General features: G+C 40.7%; 1 protein-coding gene across 1 annotated transcript in view; it reads left to right on the top strand.

Annotated features, from left to right (window-relative positions):
• Positions 1 to 25,720, top strand: part of Fam135b (family with sequence similarity 135 member B) — a 164,021-nt gene extending 138,301 nt beyond the window's left edge. Inside the window, exons 11-19 of the mRNA XM_038344082.1 lie at positions 3,452 to 3,606; positions 7,196 to 9,200; positions 11,487 to 11,653; positions 14,029 to 14,120; positions 16,533 to 16,630; positions 17,977 to 18,128; positions 19,564 to 19,674; positions 21,240 to 21,353; positions 25,515 to 25,720. Of these exons, the coding sequence (XP_038200010.1) occupies positions 3,452 to 3,606; positions 7,196 to 9,200; positions 11,487 to 11,653; positions 14,029 to 14,120; positions 16,533 to 16,630; positions 17,977 to 18,128; positions 19,564 to 19,674; positions 21,240 to 21,353; positions 25,515 to 25,720 (3,100 nt within the window). The remainder of the gene's footprint in view (positions 1 to 3,451; positions 3,607 to 7,195; positions 9,201 to 11,486; positions 11,654 to 14,028; positions 14,121 to 16,532; positions 16,631 to 17,976; positions 18,129 to 19,563; positions 19,675 to 21,239; positions 21,354 to 25,514) is intronic.
• Positions 25,721 to 26,152: the final 432 nt, after the last annotated feature.

Raw genomic sequence — 26,152 nt, 5'->3', positions numbered from 1 at the left:
GTCTTATCGACTGTGTCCTTTGCTTTACAGAAACCTCTCAGTGTCAGGAGGTCCCATTTATTTATTGCTGCTATCAGTGTATGTGCTACTGGGATTATATTTAGGAAGTGGTCTCCTGTGCCCATGCACTGAAGGCTGCTTCCCACTTTCTCTTCTATCAGGTTCAGTGTAGTCAGATTTATATTGAGGTCTTTAATCTGTTTGGACTTGAGTTTTTAGTATGGAGATAGATATGGGTCTATTTTCATTATTCTACATGTTGACATCCAGTTATGCCAGCACCATTTGTTGAAGATGCTTTCTTTGTTCCATTGTATAATTTTAGCTTTTTTTGTTGTTGTTCATGGGTGTGTAGATTAAGATTCAGGTCTTCGATTTGATTCCATTGATGATGGAGTGCCAGTATGCAGAGGCATAGGTGATCTCATCTCTCAAGATTCATCATAGTCTGGCCTGGAAGAGATTTCATGTCTTAGATGAATCTTCACCACCTTTCAGTAGGCTGTAAAATCAATGGATGGATTTGGGACAGATCTTTATAAGTGAGATGGTCTGGGTGGCACAGGACAAGATATAATGTATGACTTGGGGGACATGTGTTTGCTTATGTTTCTCAGTGTATATGTGCATATGGGTATGAGAATGTGTGTTTACCATGAAGACGACTGGCCAGCCATCAAAAGTAATTTGTGAAACTAACATGAGATTTAGCCTCGGCTTATGGCAAGGCTGCTTGTAGCTGGCTCTCTTTTATGTTTGTCCCATGTCTCAATAATGCCTTTCACACGACAAGGGGGAATACAACTGTGGAAAAAGAGCATGCTGTAGAGATTCATAGTGTTATGCCACCTCTATAATGGGGAAGCTGAGATATCACCTCAGTTTTCAGAGTTCCTGTGTTCATGATTATAATAGTTTCACTTAAATTTAATTTTAATCATAATATTATTTTCTCACTTTCCCTCTTTTCTTTCCTCCTCTAGCTACTCTCATTTCCCCTTGCTACCTCTCAAATTGATAGTCTATTTGTTCTTGTACATTTATGTGTGTATTCAATATATACATATATATGTAATATACACATATATGTAATATATATATATATACATAAATATTAAAGTAAGACTGATGTTAAATAAGTGTTATCCTAATGGAGGACCCTCATTGGTTAATAAAGAAACTACCTTGGCTTTTGATAGGGCAAGATTTAGATAGGTGGAGTAGATAGAACAGAATTCTGGGAAGAAGGGAAGTGAGGCAACCGCCTCAAGCAGTCGTCATGACTCTCCTCTCTGAGATGGATGCAGGCTAGAATCTTCCCGGTAAGCCATCCCTCATGGTGCTACACAGATTACTAAATATGGGTTAATCAAGATGTGAAAGAATTAGCTAATAAGAGGCTGAAACTAATGGGCCAGGCAGTTTTTAAATAAATACAATTTGTGTGTTATTTCGGGGCATAAGCTAGCCAGGTGGCCGGGAGCCAGGCGGGACGAAAAGCCGGCCTGCTTGCCTCATCACTACATTAACCAATGAAGAAGCTCATTTCTGTGGCAGAGACTAATTCTTCCTCTTTTCGTGGTCATTAATTACATGTAGCAGCTACAACACCATTTAACATTTAATAGGGCCATCCATTCCTTCTGGGCCTGGAGAGATATCTCAGGAAAATGGTTTCCATGCAAACTTGAAGACCTGAGTTCAGATCCCCAGTCCCCATGTAAGAAACAAGGCATCACAGCAAACACTTGTAATTCCAGCACTGCAGAAGAAGAAACATTAGGATCCTTGGGGTATTTTGACCAACCAGTGTAGCTGAATTAGTGAGTCTCAGGTTCAGGCTGACAAGCTCCACTAGAATCTGTGTGGAAGCTAGAGACCCAGAGAAGCTAAGGATGTGGCTCAGCCATGTCTTGGAACCAGAGGACCAGTTTCATGGCTAACAACCTGAAGACCTGAAGAGTAAGGGTGCTGCTATGAGCCCCAAAGTCCAAAAGTTGGAGAGCCTGGAATCATGATGTCAAATAAGAGGAGAAAACAGACATATCATTGTTTCAGAAAATAAAAATGCGTACCCTGTCCATGTACATTCTGTCTAGGTGCTCAGCCTGTCAGATGGCGGCTGGCCACCTTCAAGGTGGATCTGGCAGGCCTGTATCACCAGCTTATAAGCCAATGTCTTCTGGCTACACCTTTCCATTCTCAGGAGATCAAAGGTTGGATGGAGTGAAGACTGAAACAAAATCATATTTAAATATCCAAATAATCAAATATTCAAAGAGGTTTAAAGATACAACAACCTTTAGAGCTTTGAATAAAAGAAAAAAATAACCCATTTTTGTGTAGGAAATGGAAAAAATAGAAAATATATGATAAACATATCCATAAAATTTATATATATTGCCTTACTTAACATTTTATATGTATATTTATATGGAATCTATATATGCTATCAATCGTACATGTGTCTGTATTGAACTCATGGTGCTTCTGTTGATGATGATGTGATGCTTAGAGAATTTGTTGTGGACCTGTGTAGAGTTACACATCACATTTATTTTATGGAGGTAAATAGTCCACATGGATGGCAAGTGAGATGAGCGTGTGCAGAACACAGCCTGCTATATCAAGAGACGCAGGCAGGCAGCAGGCAGCCAGCCACGCCGACACTTGGTCAGTCTTTTTCTAAACCTACAATCCCATAAGTTCTCCTTCCTTGGAGGAAAGTGATTGAGTTCTTATACACAAAAATTGTAAAACATTATTTATCTCTTCTTTCATGAGATAACATGGATTTGCTCTATTTCGAGGAGGTAAAGTCACATGTCCCTCCAAACTTTTAAAGTGTAACGTAGTAATAGCTTCAGATTCTGAAATCAAATTATTATTTATTGGTTGAAGGATGTTTAGGTCTGGAAGAATAAATACAAGCTATCAACGGTTTTCTCTTTTTAGAGAGAGAAGCAAAACATATGATGCCTGAATTCATTAGCTTATACACCAATGAACACTGTCAGTATCTACATAGTAACAGACGTACATCAGGTGGCTCTCCATTCAGCTGCACCAAAATATAACTCAGACTCTGAGTAGTTTAAAAAGTTAAAGATGCTGGAGTAATATATAAGTAAATTTAACTTTCTCTTCCAAAGCACACATTTTTGATCTGTAGCCTTTTCTTAAATAGCCTTTCAGTAGCATGATGCTAATTACTTTCCACTAACCAGTAGGGGTAGCTTAGTACCACAATCCATTGCTCCAACCCTAGTTCCTGGAACAGCTCCTCAGCAAAGCAGACTGTCACTTTGAGTGGCATCTTATATGGAACAGGCAGACGGCTATTACCTGCATCGGCTAACATCATTGTTAATGCTTTTTTGGGGGCATAAGACTACTGAAAACTTCCAACCCTGTTTGGTTGATTACCTTCTGTGCACCCCCCCACCACCAGGATCCAGACCCACAGCCAGCTATCTCTGGACATCCGGAACTCAGAGTACCTCACCAGCATGCCCCCACTGCCCGCAGAGTGCCTGGATATTGATGGTGACTGGAACACCCTGCCCGTTATCTTTGAGGACAGATACGTGGACTGCCCTGTCTCAGGTTTGTCCTTCTCTGTTGTGTTGAAAAGACTCAAGAATTAGGCTTTCCATGTAAGTACTAGTGCATTAACAGACAGTGCCATTGGAGATCTGCGGGGGTCACTGTTCACAAGAATATGAGCAAATCGAGGCAGTATTTTCTCTTTAAACGGGAAGGAAGAGTTAGCCTACCTGGCCCCTTCTGGATCAAAATGTCCTTGGCACTTGTAATTTCACCTGTTGAATTACCTATATAATGAGAAATACATAAACACACACAGCTACACACACGTACACACACACACACACACAGACACATGCATGTGCGTGCATGTGCACACACCCACAACTTAAAGATTGGTGAAGGTCTTTTGTTTTCTCAAGAGTACAATTTATCTATATTCATTTCATTTCTGTCTTTCTTTCTTCCTTCTTTCTTACGTTTCTTTCTTTCTTTCTTTTTCTTTCTTTCTTTCTTTCTCTCATTCTTTCTTTTTTTGTTTTTTTCGAGACAGGATTTCTCTGTAGCTTTAAAACCTGTCCTGGAACTAGCTCTTGTAGATCAGGCTGACCTCGAACTCACAGAGAACCACCTGCCTCTGCCTCCCAAGTGCTGGGATTAAAGGCATGCGCCACCACTGCCCGGCAGTATATTAATTTCTTATCGAACTTCAATGACACCGTGCTAGTGCTTGTTTTGTGTTGCTGGTGGTGATTGAGGTTGTTTTGTTGGTTGGTTAATTGTTTCTTGAGAAAGGATTTTTCTATGTCATTCTAGATGGTCATTCATTAATTCAAGAACCTGTTTAATGAATGCCTCAAGGCAGGTCAAGGACTTGAAAAAATGGGCTGTGAAACTATGAGACACCATGAACAAAAATCTCAAGGAGAGAAGGAACAAGGCTGTACGTCTTGTTTGTATACCAGTGTTTAGCATGGCTATACTGTTTGTCAGTAAACCCAGAGATCAACTGCAGAATGACCAGACATGAAGAATTGAATGTCCCCTTTCTGTTCTCTCTATAACTTGACCACAGAAACCCAACACCTTTACCAGAATATGTCAAGTCCTGTGTTGTTGGTTTAACCAAGTGGTTTATTTATTTAATCCTTTAAATAATTTATACAACTTCAGAGAAGGAGACTGAGGCATAGGTAGGAGAAGTATGTGGGAAAGACTATGCATTAATAAGCAACCAAAGTCAACTCCTTAACTCCAGAGTCCAGGCTCTGCTCTATTAGCTTCCTGAGGTGTTTTAAGCCAGGCTAGTTTGCTTGTCATTTTATACAGTGGATCAAAATGGCTACATTTCAGAACTTTTGCATCTACAGACTTGAGTCTGGAATCTAGGGGACGCGTAGGGACACAGCAAGTTTGCAAACATGAATTTGGTTTCTAGCTATACTCTGACATCTAGTGTCAAGTAAATGGATGACAAGTGAAGTGTGTACTGAACAATACTAAATCTCCAACCCAAATGGTAAGTTTTTAACATACGTACACACGTATGCATGTGTGTGTGCGCATATTTGTGTGTGTTTATATGCTTGTGTTTTCATTAATGCATACCTCTTATATAATTTCCAGAAAATGTCGACAGTTGAAGCAACTAAGCACCAATCATAAAAACCTCTGATATTTGCGCATCAGAATTGGGTGCAGATTGTTTCTCAGTCTTTTTAATATCAGATATTGATAAATATTCTAGTGAGCATAAATTTAAGCCTTTATGCATGTGATTCTTTCATACACACATAATTCTTAACAAGACAACTGTTCCTTTGAGTGTTTCCCAATATTTTGAAAATCCCATCAAGGCAAAAGCTTATTTACTCTTCGTTGTTTGTTTGTTTCGTTTTGTTATTTTTTCGAGACATGGTTTCTCTGTGTAGCTTTGGAGCCTGTCCTGGAACTCGTTCTGTAGACCAGGTTGGCTTCGAACTCACAGAGATCTGACTGCCTCTGCCCCCTTATAGCAAATGTCCACTTTCCATCTTGCCAACCCAGTGCCTAGTCATACTCGTATAGCCCTGGGTGGAACTAAACATCATTGTGGTAATTATATTCAAGCCAATACAAATAATCTTTACTTTGCTAGATTCCTGTTCTTGGCGTAGATCCTTTCAGGAACACAGTTCATCGAATATGTACCGCACAGGATGTCAGCCTTCAGGCTATAGGGATAAAACACAAGCTGTAACTTTCATGGGGACAAGAGTTCACAAATAGATCATCACATGGTGGTAGGATGTAAAACACTACCTGTGTGTGTGGGAGGGACATTGGGGAATTTTCAAAAGAGTATACTGGTCTTGTTGCAGGCTGAGGAAAGGTCTTCAGAGGAAAGCAAATGCTTCCTATTATCATTGGTTACACCCAGGTAAAGGGGGAATTCATTCCTCCCTCAAACTAATTATTAATTGCACTGAATGTTATTAGAGAATCATGTATCAAAGCCTCATGTGGTTTGTAATTAGCATATGTATGGCTTAATTCATGATAGCATTTAAGAGAAGTTGTATTGATTTAGCTTCTATTAAAACCACATGAAGCCTTTATTTTATATTTTGATTTTTAAATCAACATATGAGGTAATGGATTTCTTTATTATATTTTATACCCATTTACTTAATTTTTAAATATTTCATATACTATATTTTCTTCATATTTACCCTCTCCCCAACTCCTCCCTATTATCCTACCCACCCGAATTTCTCTTCTGTTAAGATCCCTCCCCCAAACTCATCAAGTCCAATTTGTGTTGTCCAAATGTTCTTAGAGGGATCATAGTTGGCTTTCTTTTCCTCCACTGCCCTCATTTGCCCCATTGCTCCTCTTCAGATCCCTTTTTCCTCTTTGCTTGCCTCCACAGTTGCTGGGAGGATAAACTGCTACAGCCACCACATGAATTCAGGTCACTGGCTACAAATCCTTGGTTCATGTAATTCACCCACGTTTAACGATATTCTGGAAAAGGAGCTATGCCCATGCTTAAAGTTTTATTGTTATGAATAAAAAAAACAACTATATCCCCCAAAATGAAAACAGGAGATGGGGAGGGAAGGTTGAGGGCAGAGAGGCAGAAAGAGAGATGGGGGAGAGAGAGGATTTATAGGTTGAAGCTTAGTCAGAAGTTTTGGTGTTCTCAAGACTTTTTCTTCTCCTGGAGAATCCATCTTTGTTGTCAATCGACAAGTCTGAGGAGCTCATCCGAGTCACAGGATCCGAGCTGTGCATTGATGTTTTCTTATGTGGACAAGATTGTGCAAGCCACTGGCCGCACATAGGTGCAATCCCTTCCCAGAGGTCTGATGGATATTTCTTTGCCCTTGCCCCGCCCACTAATCACATGTTTTCTCATATCCTCGATTATCTCACCAACATAAATTATTTGGGATTTTAACATGAGTCACTTGGTTAGCCTAAACTATGCATACACCTCTGAAGAAGAATGTTTTTCCTATAACTTGAGAGCTTTAAACACTCTGAAGGTCATCCCCTTCAAAAAGTAGTAATACAGGATTGTTCATTGGTTTTCATGCAATTAGGCATTTGAGTAATTTATAATATTTATTTTAAGCTACAATACAATTTTCTTCTTTTGTTATAGGGCATAATTTGAGTGTTTATCCTAATTTTGATGTCCCACTGACAAGTCCTGCAATAATGAATCTAAAAGGGAAAGAAAAGAATCTTATAAATCAAAAGTCATCTTTGAGGAAAGACCTTCCACTATCTACTACGAAAGCTCCCCAGTTGGGCTCTGATGAAGATGTAATTAGGTGTCCAGGAATGGAAGAGAATGTCTCCACACAGAATCCTGTGGATGTGTGCTCAGAATCCCAGGTGTATTTGACCATTGGTGAATTCCAAAACAAAGCTGTCATGCCTGAAGGTGAATGCTGGACTGGCCCAAGGTCTGATGCTGTGAGAGATTCAGATGTGGACATCCATAGGAAAAGCCCAGGTCCGGAAGATGCGAAGACCCCAGCATTGACCTACATTGACGTAAAATCTAGCAATAAGAACCACCCTGGGGCTGAGCCTATGGTGGGCCTTAATGTGCAGCATGAACACAGGCGCTCTCAGGACAGCTATGATCTTGTTAAGACTCTGCCAAGCAAAGCTGTAGGAATAAATCAGAACAATGCTATATCTTTAAATGAAACAGCTGCCCTCCAGTTCAGGACTCTAGGAAGGGGAGCAGACCAGGAGGGAAAGCCTGTACTACTGAGCCTGAAGCTCACCCCTGCTGAGCCCTGTGACTCATTGAACACCACGCACAGGGAACCTTCGGACACCACATCTTCCCTGCAGGCCCATGCAGAAGAGCAGGAAGATCTGTCAGCGCTCTCTGGTATCATCAAGAGGTCAGCCTCCATCATATCTGACTCGGGCATTGAAAGCGAACCAAGTTCTGTTGCCTGGTCTGAGGTCCGAAGCAGGGTGTTGGAGTTACCCAGTGATCGTGAAGTTTTACACCAGGTGGTTCGAAGGCATGCCCACCACAGGAACTCTTTAGAGGGTGGCCATACAGAAAGCAACACCAGTCTGCCCAGTGGCATCCAGGCTTCTCTTACCTCTATCAGCTCTTTGCCTTTTGAAGATGAGGAGCGCGAGTTGGCACTTACTAAGCTAACCAAGTCTGTCTCTGCACCCCAGATCAGCAGCCCTGAGGATACTGCTGAAGGTGCAGACACCATGAAGCACATGGGAGGATTTTCTGAAGACCTGGACAGTTCTGGCAAGGACAACCGTTCACCTGGACACAGTTCTCATTCTTCTGGTGACTCCAGAGTCCAGGATGTCAGGGCAGGACATTCTCTTGCAGATATAACTTTAGAATCTGACAGAACCCAGGGTCCTGGGTACATAGACATCCCCAAAGGTGAGGAGAATCAGTCCAATCCTCAAGGACCCTGCTGTCTGGATGGCACAGCTGGGAGCACGCCAAGTGTTGAAACCAAAGGTCTTAACTTAAAAATACCATGCTCTATAGTGCTTGAAAATTCTAGGACCAGATCTTTTCAAAGAACAGTAGTGGAGACCACAAAAGGCAAAACTAAAGAATCAAGTGGGGATAAGCACATACTCCCCAACCACAGCATCTTAGAAGCCAGGGCTGTGTCTCACAACAGGGTGCCTGAAATCAGGAGTGTGGCTGCTCTTGAAGCTGGCAACTTGAACTCTACAGGTGTACGAACTGGTTCATCAAGTGTCAACGATACCATGCCATTGAATAGAGGACATAATGCCTCTCTGGAGGTCCAACACGAAGCAGGCACTGTGTGCCCCACTGTGACTCACGCTATTGCCTCTCAAGTGTCACGAAACCAAGAGCTGAAGACAGGAACTTCCATCTCTGGGTCCCACTTGAACTCCGCAGAGGCCTTTACTCTGGACAGCCTAAAGGCAGTGGAGGTCGTTAACTTGTCTGTGTCTTGCACTGCCACATGTCTCCCTTTCTCATCTGTACCCAAGGAGACCCCCGCTAGGGCCGGACTGTCTTCTAAACAAAGCCTAGCCCCCATCACTCATCAACCTTTGGGTTCTTTTGGAGTTGTTTCTACCCATTCCAGCAAGTTGGAAGAAGAAGTCAGCGAAAGGATGTTCAGGTAAGCTTGTGGATGCTCACAGGTCATTGAGGTTTTCCCCAAACTTTCTCAGTTTCATGCATACTATGTAAACACGGAGGTGTTTGTTATTTTTGACTACTTAAATAGAGCAATAGTGTACATATCATGCAATTCAGAATGTCTAGGTGATTAAAATAATAGTTACAAATAAGCCCGATATAATATGACAATTTTTTTTTTTTTGGTTTTTCGAGACAGGGTTTCTCTGTGGCTTTGGAGCCTGTCCTGGAACTAGCTCTTGTAGACCAGGCTGGTCTCGAACTCACAGAGATCCGCCTGCCTCTGCCTCCCGAGTGCTGGGATTAAAGGCGTGCACCACCACCGCCCGGCAATATGACAAAATTTTATACAGAAATTTTATATAGAGATATTTGTCCCTTAAATATATTCATTTTTTAATGATAATAGGATTATTGTGACACTTCTTAATTATTTTTCCTGCTTAATGTGTTGGAAACATCTTTCTCTATAAGTTAATTTTCATTCCGTAATTTAATGTTTCCATAATAATCCATTGTATCGATGTACCATAGCTTATTAACCAAATTCTTAATGGGATTTTTTTTACATTTTTATTTTGATATATAACTGACTTACAACGCTACTGTGACTTCACCTTTTCATATTTTGAAAAAGGAGATTTTAGGACCTTTGAGGGAATAGAACTCTGCCAGATTTGCCTCCCGGTTTCCATTTAAGATTATGGGCTTCTCAAAGCCACCATTCTTTTTCAGTAGTAGAATATATAACTTGATCATTGGCTCGCACTGTATTCATTTTTTTTTGCCCTCAATTGTCAGCTATAGATTTTATTTGGTACATAGTAGAAATATTTTGTCAGAGTCCCTCATACTCATTCTTCTCTTGCCAACTGCTAGTAATTACTGATTTTTACCTAAAGAAAAAGCCCAGGCAGGTAAGCATTGGATATATTGTTAATAAATAGCATCAAATACCTGTGACAGTCCCTTGACACTGGTCACCAATTCAAGAAGTCCAGCTAGACACTGCCAAAAAGCGTAATCAGAGTCATCCCTGCACTAACTGCAGGGAAAAAAAAACCAGGCAGACAAGAATAGCAACCAAGGCTACAGTGTTGGGCAAATGTGATTATTACTGCATGTCCAGCAGCAGTGCCTGTACATATAGAGAAAGCAGGCAGAAGAAACACTTCAGAGGACAGAATGTCTTCACAGAGGGGACATAGATGAGGGATGGTGATGCTAATGCTAGAACATCACTGACCTGAAAATCCATAAGTGTACATTATCTAAGATCCAAAAGTTTTTATTTTGTTTTGTACTGTTCTAGAGAAAAACTAGGCCCTTGCTTTGTTAGACAATAAATATAAATTTAAATTGTATTTTCATGCTATTGACATCTAAAATATTTTAATGGCTGGTGGGACAACACATGTAGGGAATTTTGTACCATGAAATTATTTTATGTTCAATATAAAAAACTATTTTATGAAAATACCTTACCTCAGGTAATGTGCTTAGACCACATAGAAAACAAAACTTATTTCTATGTATAGACATGGTCCCATCCTCTGCTAGTCTCAAGCATTTCAGATAACCAATTAACATCAGAAGTGATAAAACCAAGATTCTAACCTTTGTAATCTTATCTGTGAATCAGTGTTTAACCACCATCTTGTCAAGTGACCACACAAACAACATCTTAGCTGGGTATAAAAGTCTTTTCTGGAATCCAGAATACACCAAGGCCTAAAGAAACCAAGCCAAGCCAAGTCAAGCCAAGCCAAGCCAAGTAGTTTATGGTAATAACCAGAAAACAAGCAAACAAAGCCAAAATCAAAATAAAACAAAGAAACACAAAACCTGCATTGCTGTTGGGAATGGGGGGAAATAGTGCTTGAAAAGAAGATGGAAGCCAAACCGTGGTGGGCTTGTATGATAGGAAAGAAACTTACCCTTTCAGCAGATAACTTTAAAGACGTTCATGTCCTGTAGCTGCACAGTGTCTTATAAATCTCTACCCAGTCTCCTGCTAAATGCAAGACTAAAATAGAAATTTGCGGAATAAAACTCTTTCTGTGGTTCAGTCGGGAGTATTTTCCTGCTGTCTTGTTAAGAATGAAGCTTTGCTCACCAGCATTTCCCTTAACGTTTCACTTAGCACTTGATGCTCAGAAGACAATTTGTTTGTGAATACAAGTCACTCCTGCATACCAGCCCAACTCATTCCCTGCTCAACATGGAACACACAGCATGGCTTGTGATTAATTGGTATATTCTCCAGTTTTTATCAGGCCAAAGAAAAGTTTAAAAAAGAACTGAAGATTGAAGGATTTCTGTACAGTGACTTCTCTGTACTAGCTTCTGATATACCATATTTCCCACCAGAGGAAGAGGAGGAAAACTTGGAAGATGGGATTCACCTGGTGGTCTGTGTCCATGGCCTGGATGGTAAGTTCTAAAGAAGTTTCTTTCACAAATTACTATCCAACATTCAGTTTATGTCTCTAAAACTAACCAAACAACAACCATGAAAACATTGTTGTCAGGGGAAATGGAATGGCAAAGGTTACATACATACATACATACATACACACGCATATATCATTAATTAATTAGTTCAGTGATGTGAATGTTACCAATCAATAGTATAAGTAACTGTATAACCAATGAAATTAGTATTCTGAATAAAGGAGAGACTGAAGTAAATGGTTGAAGAAGTGGACATATTGCTAGAATAAATACCTCAGTGAAATGCTGGAGTTGATGAAATTTATGAGTCAATAGAATTGTCCTAGAAGAAGATATGTAGGGGAAGGAATAAAGGATGCACTTTTTAGGAGCTTGGATTGGTGACTGTAACTATTTTGTTGTTTATTTTGTTCATCTCTCACTTATGTGGAACCTTTTGCGTATTAGATACTGCCGTGTTCTAGGATTAATAGAGATAAGAGTGACCATGACATTCATTTGCTCAATGTCACTAATAGTGATTCCTACATCTCATTTTGAAAATTCTAAAATTCTTGGCAATGTGAGAAATCTGGGGGTTCAAATACTGGCTCAGTGGTTGAGAGCTCTTGCTGCTCTTCCAGCAGACCTGAGTTTGGTTCTCAGCACCTATGATGAATGGTTCACAAACTCTATAACCAAGGTATCAAATGTCTTTCTCTGTTCTCTGAGAGTACCTGAATACCTGTGGCATTCACTCACCTAGATATACACATAAATAAAAAATCTTTAAAGTAAGAGCTCTGGCCAGTCCATAGGGTTTTTATGTTACCTCATGCAAATTGAGAAAGAGTTGTGTAACAAAGGTAGAGATGATTTTCCAGTATTGTACTGATTCGGAGAGATGAGCTGCCCATGATCACATCCCCTGGGTCACAGATCAAAAGAAAAACAAGTGATCACAAAGATGACTTTTAGAATATTACTTCTGTAGTTTAAGGTGCATGTCTGTAACCTCTTCAGAATTTTATAGAACCGGTTTATTCAAATCTGTCTAATATGTTTATATTAAGAACTGAGTACATTAAGACAAGTTATGAATATTTACACAGGCTCTCTGTCATGCAAAAAAGCTCAAAGCATATCTTATTTAAATGTTCTCAGACTAACACATTATTAAAGAAAACTGTTTTTAGAAAGCTTTAGGCTCCAGAAACTTTTTACTCTTAGTATCTTTAGTAGAGAAGGATATTTTATTCTCAAACTTTTCATGTTAAAGATAAATAGTATCAACTTTTTAAAAACCCACTCCTAAAATGTCATTAGGAAGATTTAGGCAATAAGATGAGTGAATCTGAATGTTATTTAGCTGCTAGCATAAACAGAGTTATGAAATATAACTTTCTAAGAGAAAAATATGTATTCTCCTAAAAGAACATGACCTTCCAATGACCTTGAGTTTCTCAAGTTTGAGAAAATGCTCTAATAGGTTACTGGATGATTAGCATCTAGGAATATTCACATTGAGGTTTATCTCTAATCCTGAATTCTTCAAAATATCATGAATTCTTGTTAATACACCTTTGCATCATTGGGAGAATTCATAAAGAATAATATAAAATTAGTTGTTATTTGATTTACAGTGTAGACGTTCTCTGATATCATGACCTGTGGGGTTGATTTACATGGCAAAGCATGCTATTAAATTATCCAAATAGGTTGTAACTCCTTTTCATCTCTACAGGGACCCAGGAGAGGAACATGCCACACATTAATATAGATACAATAGAATGCCCATGGGCAGAATGAATTGTATGCCTAATTTATTCTGTTACAACAAATCCACTTTTCATGTAACATTTTATGCCAGCAAAATATTCTATTTACTGTTTGTGCCTCTCATACTAGCAACTTCCTGGAATTAGCAACGTTTTATTCCTTGACCCTTGATGATACTCTTGGACATTTGCAAGCTTACTAATCCATTATTCCTTGGTTTAGGAGTAATTCTTCTATTTATACAACTGAACTAGATTCAATTATTCATCTCTTCCTGATATCTATAAATGATAGGCAAGTAATTAAGAGGGGACTGACACATTGTGCCAGCCCAGCCACTAGGCAGCTCCTTCCAAAAACCTATTTAGAGAGTGGTGTTCTGGGAAAGAAAAAAAAACTGATGTGGCAGATTGAGGAATAATTCCATTGAAGCAAGGCTGGGGTAGCAAGAGGGGAGGATAGGGAGCTACTTCAGCTATTTCTATTATCTGGTCAAAAATGAAGAACAAATCTAATTATACTGTTAGAAATGGTGAGAAAGAAATCCTTTGTGGCTTATGATTACTTATAGGACTGGGGTCATCTGTCATTTTCAGGGAACAGTGCAGACCTACGGCTGGTGAAGACTTTCATAGAACTGGGTCTCCCTGGAGGAAAATTGGACTTCCTAATGTCTGAAAAAAATCAGGTAGGATGGCAGAAACCTTGGGTTGAGAGAACATTGGGTTTGAAAGAGTCTCCTAAAGGCACCAAGATGATGTGTGGACACATGAAGTGAATGGGGAATCTTCAAGGATAATAACAAAGTTCCTGGGTGATTTAGAGAAAAAAAAAAAAACCCTTACTGTATTGTTTTGGGAGGCTAAGGAAAATATGAATTAATGATAAGAGCTAGCATGTATTAGCTGACTGGAGCCTTTTGGCTTAATTAGACATTGGGAACATGGCAGCTTATAGAACCTACTATGTGGTCATGCATGTAGTCATAGTGGGGACAGAGCACTGTCACCTGCAACTATACAAAGTAAAGGAGCCAGGTTGTGATTGCTTTTTAATCAGACATGGTAGATCGAGGCTGTAACTGTGAAAAGTTCTAAGAGTCAAAAAGGCACTAGCAAATCAATGAGCAAGAGCTAAGGATGACCAGAGAGTGGGGCAAATGAGTCATAAGCATCCTTATGGAGGATGCCAGAGGAATAGAGTTGTTAACAAGCAAGAGGCCTCATGAAAGTGATAGTAATGCAGAGAGTCATCAGACATCAAGGCTGAGAAGTCAAGCTAGAGAGAGGACTCAGAGTGAAGGCATTGGCTGCCAAGCTAAATAGCCCGAGTTCAATCCCTGAGTCCTAAATACTAGAAAGTAAGAACTAACTCTCTCTCTCTCTCTCACACACACACACAATTAATAAATGTTCAAAATCCCAAAATACCCAGCTTATCCTTTAACTGATTGTGCTTAATTTCTTTGCCTGTTTTTGACATTCTATGTCCAAGCTTACATGGCAAGCAGTATAAGGTACTATGTGAGGAAGGAGGGGTTCAGAGAACCATCAACCAAGGGCACACTATTTTCAGCATAACTGTCCCAGTTAATTGTTCCTTATTCCATCTTCAAAGCAACTCTGTTGCTTACCAACAGCACCAGCTCTTTATAGCACAGGGCATGAATCCTAGGGCATGTGCAGAGAATCCTCCCCCCTAACCTGAAGAGCTACCATACAAAATTCCAGAACATTTATGTCCTGAGGGACATGTTTTATATGTGCCAGTGTCCTGAGGGATATAGCCCAGGACATTTAGAGAAGGGGGTAGAATAATGACTGATCAGTGTACCTTGATCTTGTGTTGACTTTACCCTAGTGAAGTTTTCTCTTCAGGGATGATGGATGTAGTTAATAGCAGAGATTGGACCAGGAATTTAGCCTTCATCGTGTGTCCCTCCATATACTCTGTGATACATTACAGGACATCTGGATTTTGCATGGTTTCCACAAGCTTGTTTGAGCCAGGACTCTGCAAGTCATTAACTAGAGGGACTTGTTTCAATACCGATCAAGTCCTACTGTGCTATTTCACTGCTTAAATATTGTAAGTCTTATAAAGGGCTCAGAATGCAATGATTCTTTCAAAGCATCCTGGCTGTGGAGGTCCCATTATTGTTTCTGTCCTTACTGTGGTTTTCAGAGCATTTCTCATCATACTAAGTACAGTCTTCATTATCACAATTGTAAAATAATGAATATGCAAACAACTAATTTGAAAAGGAGCAAAGAGGCTCTCGGAGACTAGAAGGTCATGATAATAGCGCCACCAGTCTTAGGTATGTTGACAGTCATTTCAAGATTTCTTTAAGATATGAGGAGGAATATATTGCATTCTCCATTTTTAAAGGCAAGAAGATGCAGATTCAGGCTATAGAAGCCACAGAACCTTGATACAGCCTCTGGGAAAATAGAGCTACAGATAAGATTGTGTTTCATGAAGCATAGCAAGAGCACCACTGTGTTTTGTCTCTTTCATGCTGCAGGCTTCATAGAGAGATGGGTGACCATCGACATAATGCTCCTTCCTTAGATGTACTTGCTGCTTCACCACCATAATGAATATTTGTTAGAACTTTTGGCTGGAATCTCAGACATCCCAAGATGCTGTTGCTCCAGCGCTGTTTATGAAGGATATCTTTTGCTTGTAGATATGGCCCTAAATACTTGTCTGTGTTGCTCCCAATAATATTCCTAAAATTTAGTTAGATAGGCCAATCTATTATGTCTTCAAATACCTAGATGTAAAGACACAAGCTGCCAGCCAGAACCTTGCTGCTAGGCCACGAGTGGTAAAATATAAAATAATAGAAATGGGTTAAGAGATAAGAGTGAGCTATAAAGATGTATAAGCTAATAGGCCAAGCAATGTTGTAATTAATACAGCTTCTGTGTGATTATTTCTGTTCTGGGCAGCCAGGAAGTTATGTCTCAAAATGTAGCCCATAAAAGATGCTTATATACTTTTCCAAAAAAAAGTCACGCTGTTTAATGAAAGAGGATTTCTTAAATAGAAGCCAAAACTTCTCCCAACATCTTCTCCCCTCCTCTTCTTCCAGATGGACACATTTGCAGATTTTGATACCATGACAGATCGATTGCTGGATGAAATCATTCAACACATCCAGTTGTACAACCTCTCCATATCCCGAATTAGGTAAAAGGAAACCACAGGTAGCTAATGCTGAGGGAAGATGGGTGACATGTTTTTGAGTGTTTGCCATATAGTAATGTTTAGATACTTCTATAAGGCACTATGGTAATTGAATTTTGGGCTCTTAATGTGTCTGATTACTTTTAGATAGGAGAGAATGAGTGAGCAAGTCTGGTTTCTCCCCTGAATATCTCTCATAATATCAATGATAAGAATAAATATCTTGCTGTGGAGCATTAAGTATCTTAAAATTAGAACAGCTGTCTCTAGGTTTGAATTCATGTCTGAATTATCACAAGTTTAGGATCTGCCATGGACCAAGTGTGCAACTTTTTGCCCACTTTTCAAATCCTTGAGCCGCCACTTTGTTATGTCTTAATTGGATTATCAGGAAAATAATGTGCTAGAACCCGTCAGGACTCTCCCATCCAGTGAGAGGGTTTCAGCCAGTGCCAGTTGTATCCTCAAAATATCACAAAAGCTTGGTCTAAAAATTTAGATAGCTCAGACTAGCTGGTACTGTTTTAGCATGTAGATACATCAGCAGGGGACTAAAGTCATGGTGTCAGCTGTTGTTTTTAGCCTCCAGGGCTATGAGATCATGTATTTATTTCACAAATAAGGATTCTGAGGTCAGCAGTGGTTTGGTGGTGATGGCATCACACAGTTCAGGCAATACAATTGTATAGGCTAACATCTGTGTCTTTATTTTGCCGGTTTTATGTATAGTGTGAGAGGCGGTAAGATGGCACACCTGTCAATTATAGGGTTTTGAGAAATGATTCATTGACATCTGAACGGCATATTGAATTTATGGGTCTGGAAGGAGCGGGAAGTTGGAACAGAGCATGTAGGAGAATGGTCAGTCAGTATAAGAGGGAGCAGACAGCTCAATACATGTGCAGAGAAATGAGGGGCTGAGTGGAGTCAGTGCTGTAGTCAGAGCTGAGATGATGGAGTAACCTCTTGGGAAAGTATAAGAGATGGGGGTTTCATCTTGTAAATGGCTGGGAGAGCACAGTGCTTAGATAGATGGATTTCAGAAAAAAACTCGATGCTGTCCCCAGATGGGCTGAGAGGAGGTCTGGGGACTACACATCAGGGACTCTGCTCTCATAATGGACTTATGAGGTAAACACCACAGTTCTCCTGTACCTCACTCTATTTGCCTAGCGCTTCCGTTCACAAGCACAAGCACTCACTACAGTGAGTCTGTAGTGGGCCATTTTTATGTCAGGTCTTCTGTAACTGGGGGAAGATGCTAAGATCTTGGTGCTTATCACTTTAGCCCATCCCTGGGCAGTGGTTCCCTGCCAAAACTCACATGTATCATTTCTGCCTCTAAACAGCTTCATCGGTCATTCTCTTGGTAACATTATCATCAGATCCGTCCTCACAAGGCCCCGGTTCCGGTATTACCTCAACAAACTCCACACATTCCTGTCACTGTCTGGGCCTCACCTGGGGACTCTGTACAATAACAGCACCCTGGTCAGTACAGGTAAGGCTTCGTCACCCTCATTATTCTTCAGAGTTAATCAGAGGCATGAAGAAGTGATGGATGGAATCTTATGGCTCTCCCTAATGTGGGATGGTGGGGGAAGATTTGGTATGGCAGTGTGGTACATATACACAGGAGAGTTTTAATCAACCAAAAAGGAAAATTAAATTATGAAATTTTCAGGAATAAATGGGTAGAACTGAAAAATATATTAAGCTGATATCCAGACAAATACTGTTTGCTCTCATAGGAGTCTGTCTTCCAAATATTAAATTTAACTAAGGCCACTCACTCTATAATATTCATTTACTTTCTGTGAAATGGAGACTGTGTGCGCCTAATGCATGCTTGCATATGTGTATACATATTTACAGTATATATGTACATATATTACAGTATTAATTTAATCACATCACATATGTTATGTGTGTGTTTAGATATTCATGGAATATAGGTGTGTGTTCATATTTATATGTCAGTATCTATTGCTTCTGGAAACTTCACAGATTCAAAAAGCTGAGAATTCCTAAGTCTCTCATAGTTTGTACATGTAACCTATAAAATCCTTCTTCATGTTTTATATCACCTCTATCATCTTGGTTTATATAAAAACCATTATCTTGGTTTTTACTGCCTAATAAAATGCACATGCTATATAAAAATGAATCTACAGTGTTGTCTATGGATAATATAACGGGCTGGCCTTGTACTCATAGAGATCTGCCTGCGTCTGCCTCCCGAGAGCTGGAATTAAAGGCGTGTGTCACCACTGCCTGGCTGGGGATGTATCTTATGTTACAATGCTTGCCTAGTATTCCAAAGACCCTGAGTTTGATCCCTAGTACTATAAAAAAGAATGACGAGGGAATAAAACAAGGAAACAGAAAGAAGAGGAGGAGGAGGGAGGAAAGCGGAAAATGAAAGAAGGGGCAGGGACGGGGAGGAGTTTTCCAGTCTGTGGACTTTTGGGTGTTCTTTCCTTTGTCTGCCTTTACTGAAGGATACCAAATGACTATCAGAGTTTGCCTGGTGTCATGGATGGAGAAGCCATTACTGTGTAATTCGGCAGGACAACTTTATACTCCTGCTACCAATATTCCCACTACCAACACTAAGAATGTAAATTTGGAAACTGGGGACATGAGTTGTTGGATAAGAACACTGACTGCAGGAGTATGAGGACTTGGATTCGAGTCTCTAGAATGCTCACAAAAATCTGGGTTTCCCCATCACCCATGCATAGCTGTAACCCCAGTGCTATGGAGAGAGCAGATAGAGATGGGAAGGTTTCTGGGGTTCGCTGCAGCCAGCCTTCCTCTGTGTTCAGTGAAAGACCCTGTCTCGGGAATATGATGGGGTGTGATATATCAGACACCTGATCTTCAGTGACACATGATGTTCTACTTTGACCTCTTTTTTCCATTTCTCTTCCTAGGCTTGTGGCTCATGCAGAAACTGAAGAAATCTGGCTCCCTTTTGCAGCTGACCTTCAGGGACAATGCTGATTTGCGCAAATGTTTCCTTTACCAACTTAGCCAAAAAACAGGTGTGTGGCTTACTAGGCCCCTGCGGATGAGACCTTAAGATAGATTCACTTTGATACTGTGTTCATTCGCTCCTGTGAGGTATGTTGAGACTGTCCAGCAGTGTCTCTTCAACCTGCTGAGAGGCCAGAAGCTACCCAAAGTGTCAGCCTGTCTCTACCTGCTTCCTGTATAGTGCAGGAACCAAGGCGTGTGCAGGGCCGATGCAGTACACAGAAGCTGTGACTTCTATTCCCTGCCAATCATGTGGTATACTCTATTGGCATGCCAGGACTGGTCCACCCTCACCTTGTATGTATGGATCCATCTTCACCCCATGTAGATCCATCCTCAAAAAGAGTGGGTAGAGCATTGTTTAAGTTCCCTCGCGAGCTTCCTTTTCTATTTTTCCTAACCCTGTGGTGGATGATGTAGAGTAGTGAGAAAACCCAGCCTAGATTATAGAGTCCATGACAGAGGGAAGCATCAATAATGGACCGGTAGTCTATGTCCAGAAGGACAGCTGTTGATACCCCCTGTATCAACGTCATATACAAGCTCAAGCTATTCCTTTTGTACTTGTGTCTCCCTGTTCCAAGAGGATTATTCAGTTAGCTGCTACAGGAAGAAAGAGGTAGGATTGGGCATACAAAGATGCTGAATTGCAATGAGCTCAACTTGTTTCAGTCATGGAGCAGTCAAGAGCTGGAGTGCTGTTCCAGTTCTGTACTGAAGTAGATCTCGGGGTTACCTTTGTCCTTCCTGGGTCCATATCAGCCAGCCATTGTCCTGGATTCTGCCCCAGTGTGTGATACTCAGCTCTGACCTTGGATATGGAAGTGAGACCCTATAGAGAGGGTCAGCAAGAACAGTCAGCCAGTGTCTTGTTCAACTGTAGGTAGGAATAGAAGCGCTCCATCTTCAGGTGGGGGCTGAATGCAGTGTGCTGTGCACTGTTCCCAGATGTCCACGATGACCACTGAGGGCTGCGTCATTTTGCTGTGCTGACTTCAGGTTGCAAAATTGTCTTTTCTCCCTGTAGGAAACAAAGAAGGAGGGCAATGCTGGAGTGGAGTGAGGCTGGAGAAGGCAAGCTTGGAGGAGGGGAAGTTGGAGGAGGCAAGGGAAGGCTTTCCTACTGCAGGTGACAGAGGAGAGGCTAGGATTAAAGAGACAGGAAGAAAGAGAAAGAGAAAACCGTCTTCCCTGTAGGCTCCATAATTTCCTAGCTTGCAGAGACAGGTTTTGTTCTCATTGCAAGGTACCTTTTTCTGCATTTCTCTCAGTGCTCACAGTGAAACACCTTGGCTTCTATACTCTTGAGGTCAAGGGCTTTATCTTACGTCCAGAACACAAAAGCCCTAACATACTGAGTTCCCTTCTCAGCTTCTCACAAGTGCCTGCTATGTCTCCTCCTGAGCCATTTGTATTGACACTCGGAGCATTAGTTCTGGGCAAAGGTACAGCACAGTGTCTTATATTTCCTCACTGCCACTCTCTGGGGGAGACTTCTAAATGTGTACAACCCAGAGGGGGTGTCAGTGTAAAGGACTTAGCTAGAAAGCATTCACCTGCCTTCTTGTTCCAGGGCTGCAGTATTTTAAAAACGTTGTTCTGGTTGCTTCTCCCCAAGACCGCTACGTGCCATTTCATTCAGCGAGGATCGAAATGTGTAAAACCGCCCTCAAAGACAGACACACAGGTAAGCTACATTTCCTTTTGACAGGGACTTTCTTTTATTATTTATTTATTTATTTATTTATTTATTTATTTATTTATTTATTTTTAATAAAATCTTTTCACCTCCTCCCCTCTTCCCCATTCCCTCCCCTCCCCTCACTCCCCCATAGACACACACACAGTCACATAGACCTATACACACAGACACACATAAATCTGAAAAAATAGAAAAGTATTCATTCATAGAGTATTTGGAGAAGTCAAATCTATTTTGTCCAATTGTGATCATAATTAATTCTTCCTATACTCCCCCTCTTCTCCTCATTTTCTTTTATTTTCTTTGTATGCATGAGTCGACTTACAAGTGGTCAATTTCCAGGGCTTTGATGATGATTCAGTAGTTGAAGTGCTTGTTGTACAAGCTTGAGTATCTGAGTTTAGATCCTAAGCATTGAAAGGCTGGAGATGGCTTCGCTTATCAGTAATCCCAGTGCTGAGAGGAGAATAGTCATGGGGCTCACTGCTCATTGAGTTTAGCCAGCTGGTGAGCTCCAGATTTGGTGAGAGACCCTCTCTAAAACAATAAGGCAGAGAGCAAGGGAGTAAGACATCTGATGATGGGTGACCTTTTGCTCCACTCACCCATGTTCACACACAGTCAGCAATGTACACACACACACACACACACACACACAGGTGCACGTGTGTGCACACACATACCACACACAGAGCTACAAGTTTTTTTATCATGGTTTGTTTAGCATGATGTTATACTTAATTGCCTATAATCAAATTATTATATAATACACAATCATTTTTAAAATTCTGCTTATTTTTTGAATATATTACAACCTAAATAAAAATTTACAATTTTCTGAACTTATATGGCCCTTCTTATTTAGAACCATTATAAAATCCCATTGCAGCGGGAGCCTTTGTGTGTTTGTGTAGTGCTACCGAAGCCAAAATAGTGATAAATAAGCAAATTGTCTTTTAAAGTAATTATTCCAGTTATCCTGTTCTACCAGAGTGCCTAAGGATCTCTTCCGTTTCTGAGATATTAATTTAAAGACATATACTAATAATTATCAAGTCAAAGTTGATTTGATGCTTTTTGATGATTGATTGATTTTTAGATTTATTATTTTCCCAGAGCACACTATTCTACTCTAAGACCAGAGTAAAAGAGCTAGTGACCTGGTTTTAAGCTCAGATTTGATCAGAATGCATCACTGCTAGAAGACCATGTCACTGCTAGAAGACTGCCAAGCCTTTTCCTTCTGTGGTCATTCACTAGCTTTCTTTCTTAGTTTTTTTACCTCCAGAAATTTTGGTGACATTTGAACTTTGTAAATGCTTAACACAGGGCCCCTAAATTCATGCACCAGGTGCTAAATATAACCAGGTGCTAAATATAAATATAACCACACCCGTTTGCTTACCCTGCAAGCTTCAGTTCCAGATTTGAACCTCGTGTTGGTGACGCTCCTGAATGTCCTGTGAGCTTATGGCATGTGCTGGCAAGTTATGCCTGTCCTGTATTAGAGCAAAGTTGCTGAGCGCTGTGGTCTTCGTATGTCAGGGACAGTTCTATGTCTTTTGCATGTTTCATTTCCTCCTTGTGGTGAGAGATGTAATTCCAGTTTCACAGAGGAAAAGAGAGGCGTAGGTTGGATACCCAGTAGGGTCTGCAGATGATGTTTTCCTCTAGAATCGGAATGACTCATTCTACAAGCATCTGAGAGTTTTTGCTATTGCTAAGATGCAGCCCTTTATACCATTCTCTCCTGTTTTGGAGACATTTACTTGCTGCTCCTCTTTAAAGGATATCCATCTACAATTTGAATCCTTCCAGTGTTAGGGAGAGAAACAGCGCCCTCCTCTTTTCTATGGTCATGTTTACATGACACTTTTAAATGAGTTATCAAAGCCACATGTTTTAATTCATAATTTTACCTGACCACGTGGGAAGATTTTGTTTAGTCCATTACTTTTGTTTTCATTAAGTACTGCTAAAAAATCCCAGCTCCTACAAATTCTGCGATGAATCTCCTGACCTCCCCTGTCTCTTTGTCACTTCTTTTAGTAACCAGATTGTTGTGCAGACAATTTTATACCAGCCTGAAAGTTAATCAACAGCAAAGGGGTGCTTTATTTGAGAAAAATAATTAAGGATGCTCTATGTATATTTAAAAATAATTACTAGGAACCACCTCTGAGTTAAGGCAACAATGTATCTCAACAGTATCTAAGTTTTTATCAATCATGCTTCAGGCCCTGCTGTATATATAATATAAACAGATTATAAAATTGGTAGAACAGTATTCTCCTTCTGTTTCTTTTTATGTTAAAACACGCAGGTATAATTCTTGTTATAGGCATCTGTGAAAAGAGACAGGACTTTTCTGACCACACCAACAAGCATGGCTTCCCTATTACACTATCAGCCATTCCTTTTAAAAAGTGTTTTATCTTTATTTCTTAAAAATGTCATGCATTTATACATATATCTTGGTCATACCCACCCCTTTCCCTCTCTCCAACCCCTTCCACTAGCACTACCCAACACATTTTTTCCATCCAACTTCATGTCTTTAGTTTTAGTAATCCACTGAGTTCAATTAATGTTCATAAGCACATGGGTATGTGGTGACCAACTGGGGTCACCTACCGGGGGCTGCACTTCTAACGAAAACTGAGCCTCCAGCCCTCAAGAGCCATCTGGAGGCAATACGTCCTCATAGGATTGGGGCCTCTGGAGCTCCTTTCTCCATTCATTTTTAACTGGCTTGATATTGTGCAAGCCAAACAACTGCTCTGAATTATGAATGCAGCAGCCAGGCTACACCTAGAGTCCATCCTTTTACACCCTTGTCTGTCCTCCAGGTCTTTTATGCTGACTTTGGAGGGACTTCAATGTCCTCTCTAAAAGCCGTACTTGGCGCATATGATTTTATGACATAAATTTGCTGCTATTCTCAAGCAGCCACAGAGGCTCTTTGGAAGCAGAATTCCTTTTATTCCAACCACAGCCATTTCTGTTCAGACAAACTGGTAAGATCAGGACAGATACTTTCACAAAGAAATCCAAGACACTTTCAGTTTGTATATTAGCTTCCTCAGCCTCAAAACTATCAAAACCTTGCACGAGGAGAATAAGAGGCTAAAAGCAGAGCTCTCTGCATATGGTCCAGTCCAGCATCCTACCACTTAGGTGGACAACCCCGATGGAGGGCACTAATGATAAGTTGAGGAGTGAGGGGAGCAGTGGAAGATTGTTGGTGTGGAATGGAGCAGTGTCTGGAGTGGGGTGATTTGACGGGAGCATTCAGTAGGGTTGCCCTTTTCTGTGAAAACTGAGCCTTATAATGACTTTATGACACAAGTCTTAGTTGGAATGGACACCTAGAGACTTATGTCATAGTTTGTGGATTCCACCTTCCCCACCGAGTCAAAAAGCCGCCTTGGCCCTCAGTATCCTTCCAGCAGGTGTGCCTGTATGGCATGAAGTCTGTCATGAAGATGCTGCAGGAATGAAGTTGATGGAGGAGCGATGTGAACTGTAGGCTCCGGTGGTCATGTTGCTCTTGCTCGATGATTTCTGTTATTCTATGTCCCGCTTTCTAAAGCAAACCTGAAACGGAGTCGCTTTTTAGACAGAACTGCAGTCAACTGAGTCTTTTAATTATAAAAATAAAGGAACCCAATAGCAAAAAAGCCTGCATTCCCCCCCACCCCCGCCACATCATCAGAATCAGGGGATAATGAAATGCTGCTTGGCCTTAAATTTTGACATCAGGAAGCATCAGTTTTCATAAGTGATTCACATATGGATCCAGCCCCCATGGGCTTCTGAAGCAGAAACTGAACCTCTGATATTATTTACTTGTGTCTTCTTCCTCTTAGTCCCTTGCTGGGAGACAACATTCTTCTAGGAATCCCTCTCACTTGTACTGTGATGTCTAACGCCAGGGAGCTATGTCATCCCAAGAAAGGCATGATAACTCTACCAAGTGCAATCTCTGAAGAGAAACTAGATTCCATACCTCATTTATTTGCACCCACTAGCATGAGGTTGGAACTCAGTCTCTCATGGGCTTTGCCAACACACATGCAGAGCTGGTCTCCAGCCTATATGGCAACCTTCTGCTCTAACTTCCTCTGTTTTCTTTCCTTCTTCCAGGGCCAGTGTATGCAGAAATGATCAACAACCTCCTGGGCCCTCTGGTGGAAGCTAAGGGCTGCACTTTGATCAGACATAATGTGTTCCATGCTCTGCCCAACACTGCCAACACTCTGATTGGCCGTGCAGCTCATATCGCTGTGCTGGACTCAGAACTCTTCCTTGAGAAGTTTTTCTTGGTGGCAGGACTCAATTATTTCAAGTAGGGCCTCCAGGGAACAGCAGGATAACTAGCCAGAGCTGTTTAAGACCAGCTCAGTTCTTAGCTCTGTCATGCTTTTCCATACCTCTGAATTCCAGAGTGGAGTAGAAGGAGACAGAGGGTATGGAGGGATGAAGCTGGGGTGGGGCAGGACACAGGAGATATTTGTAACTGAGACATTGGGGAAGCTGAACAAACAGTGTAAACCACAACAGTGTTCTCGTGAATTTGTCTAGCTACCTAGAATCTCATTTGAGTTGTTTCTAGGGATAATATGAGAAAATAAGAAACAGAACACACTTGCCATTGGTGAGCCCAGCTTCATAACCACCCTGGCTCATGGGAATTGATCCAACTTAACTAGATTTTCCAAGTCTGCTATTAGGTCATAGCTTTATCATGTGTTAATTCGATTAAGTGCACACAAACATTTCAG

Source organism: Arvicola amphibius, chromosome 9 (genome assembly GCF_903992535.2).
Source record: "Arvicola amphibius chromosome 9, mArvAmp1.2, whole genome shotgun sequence".
Lineage (NCBI taxonomy): Eukaryota > Metazoa > Chordata > Mammalia > Rodentia > Cricetidae > Arvicola > Arvicola amphibius.
This window is presented reverse-complemented; position numbering and strand designations above follow the sequence as displayed.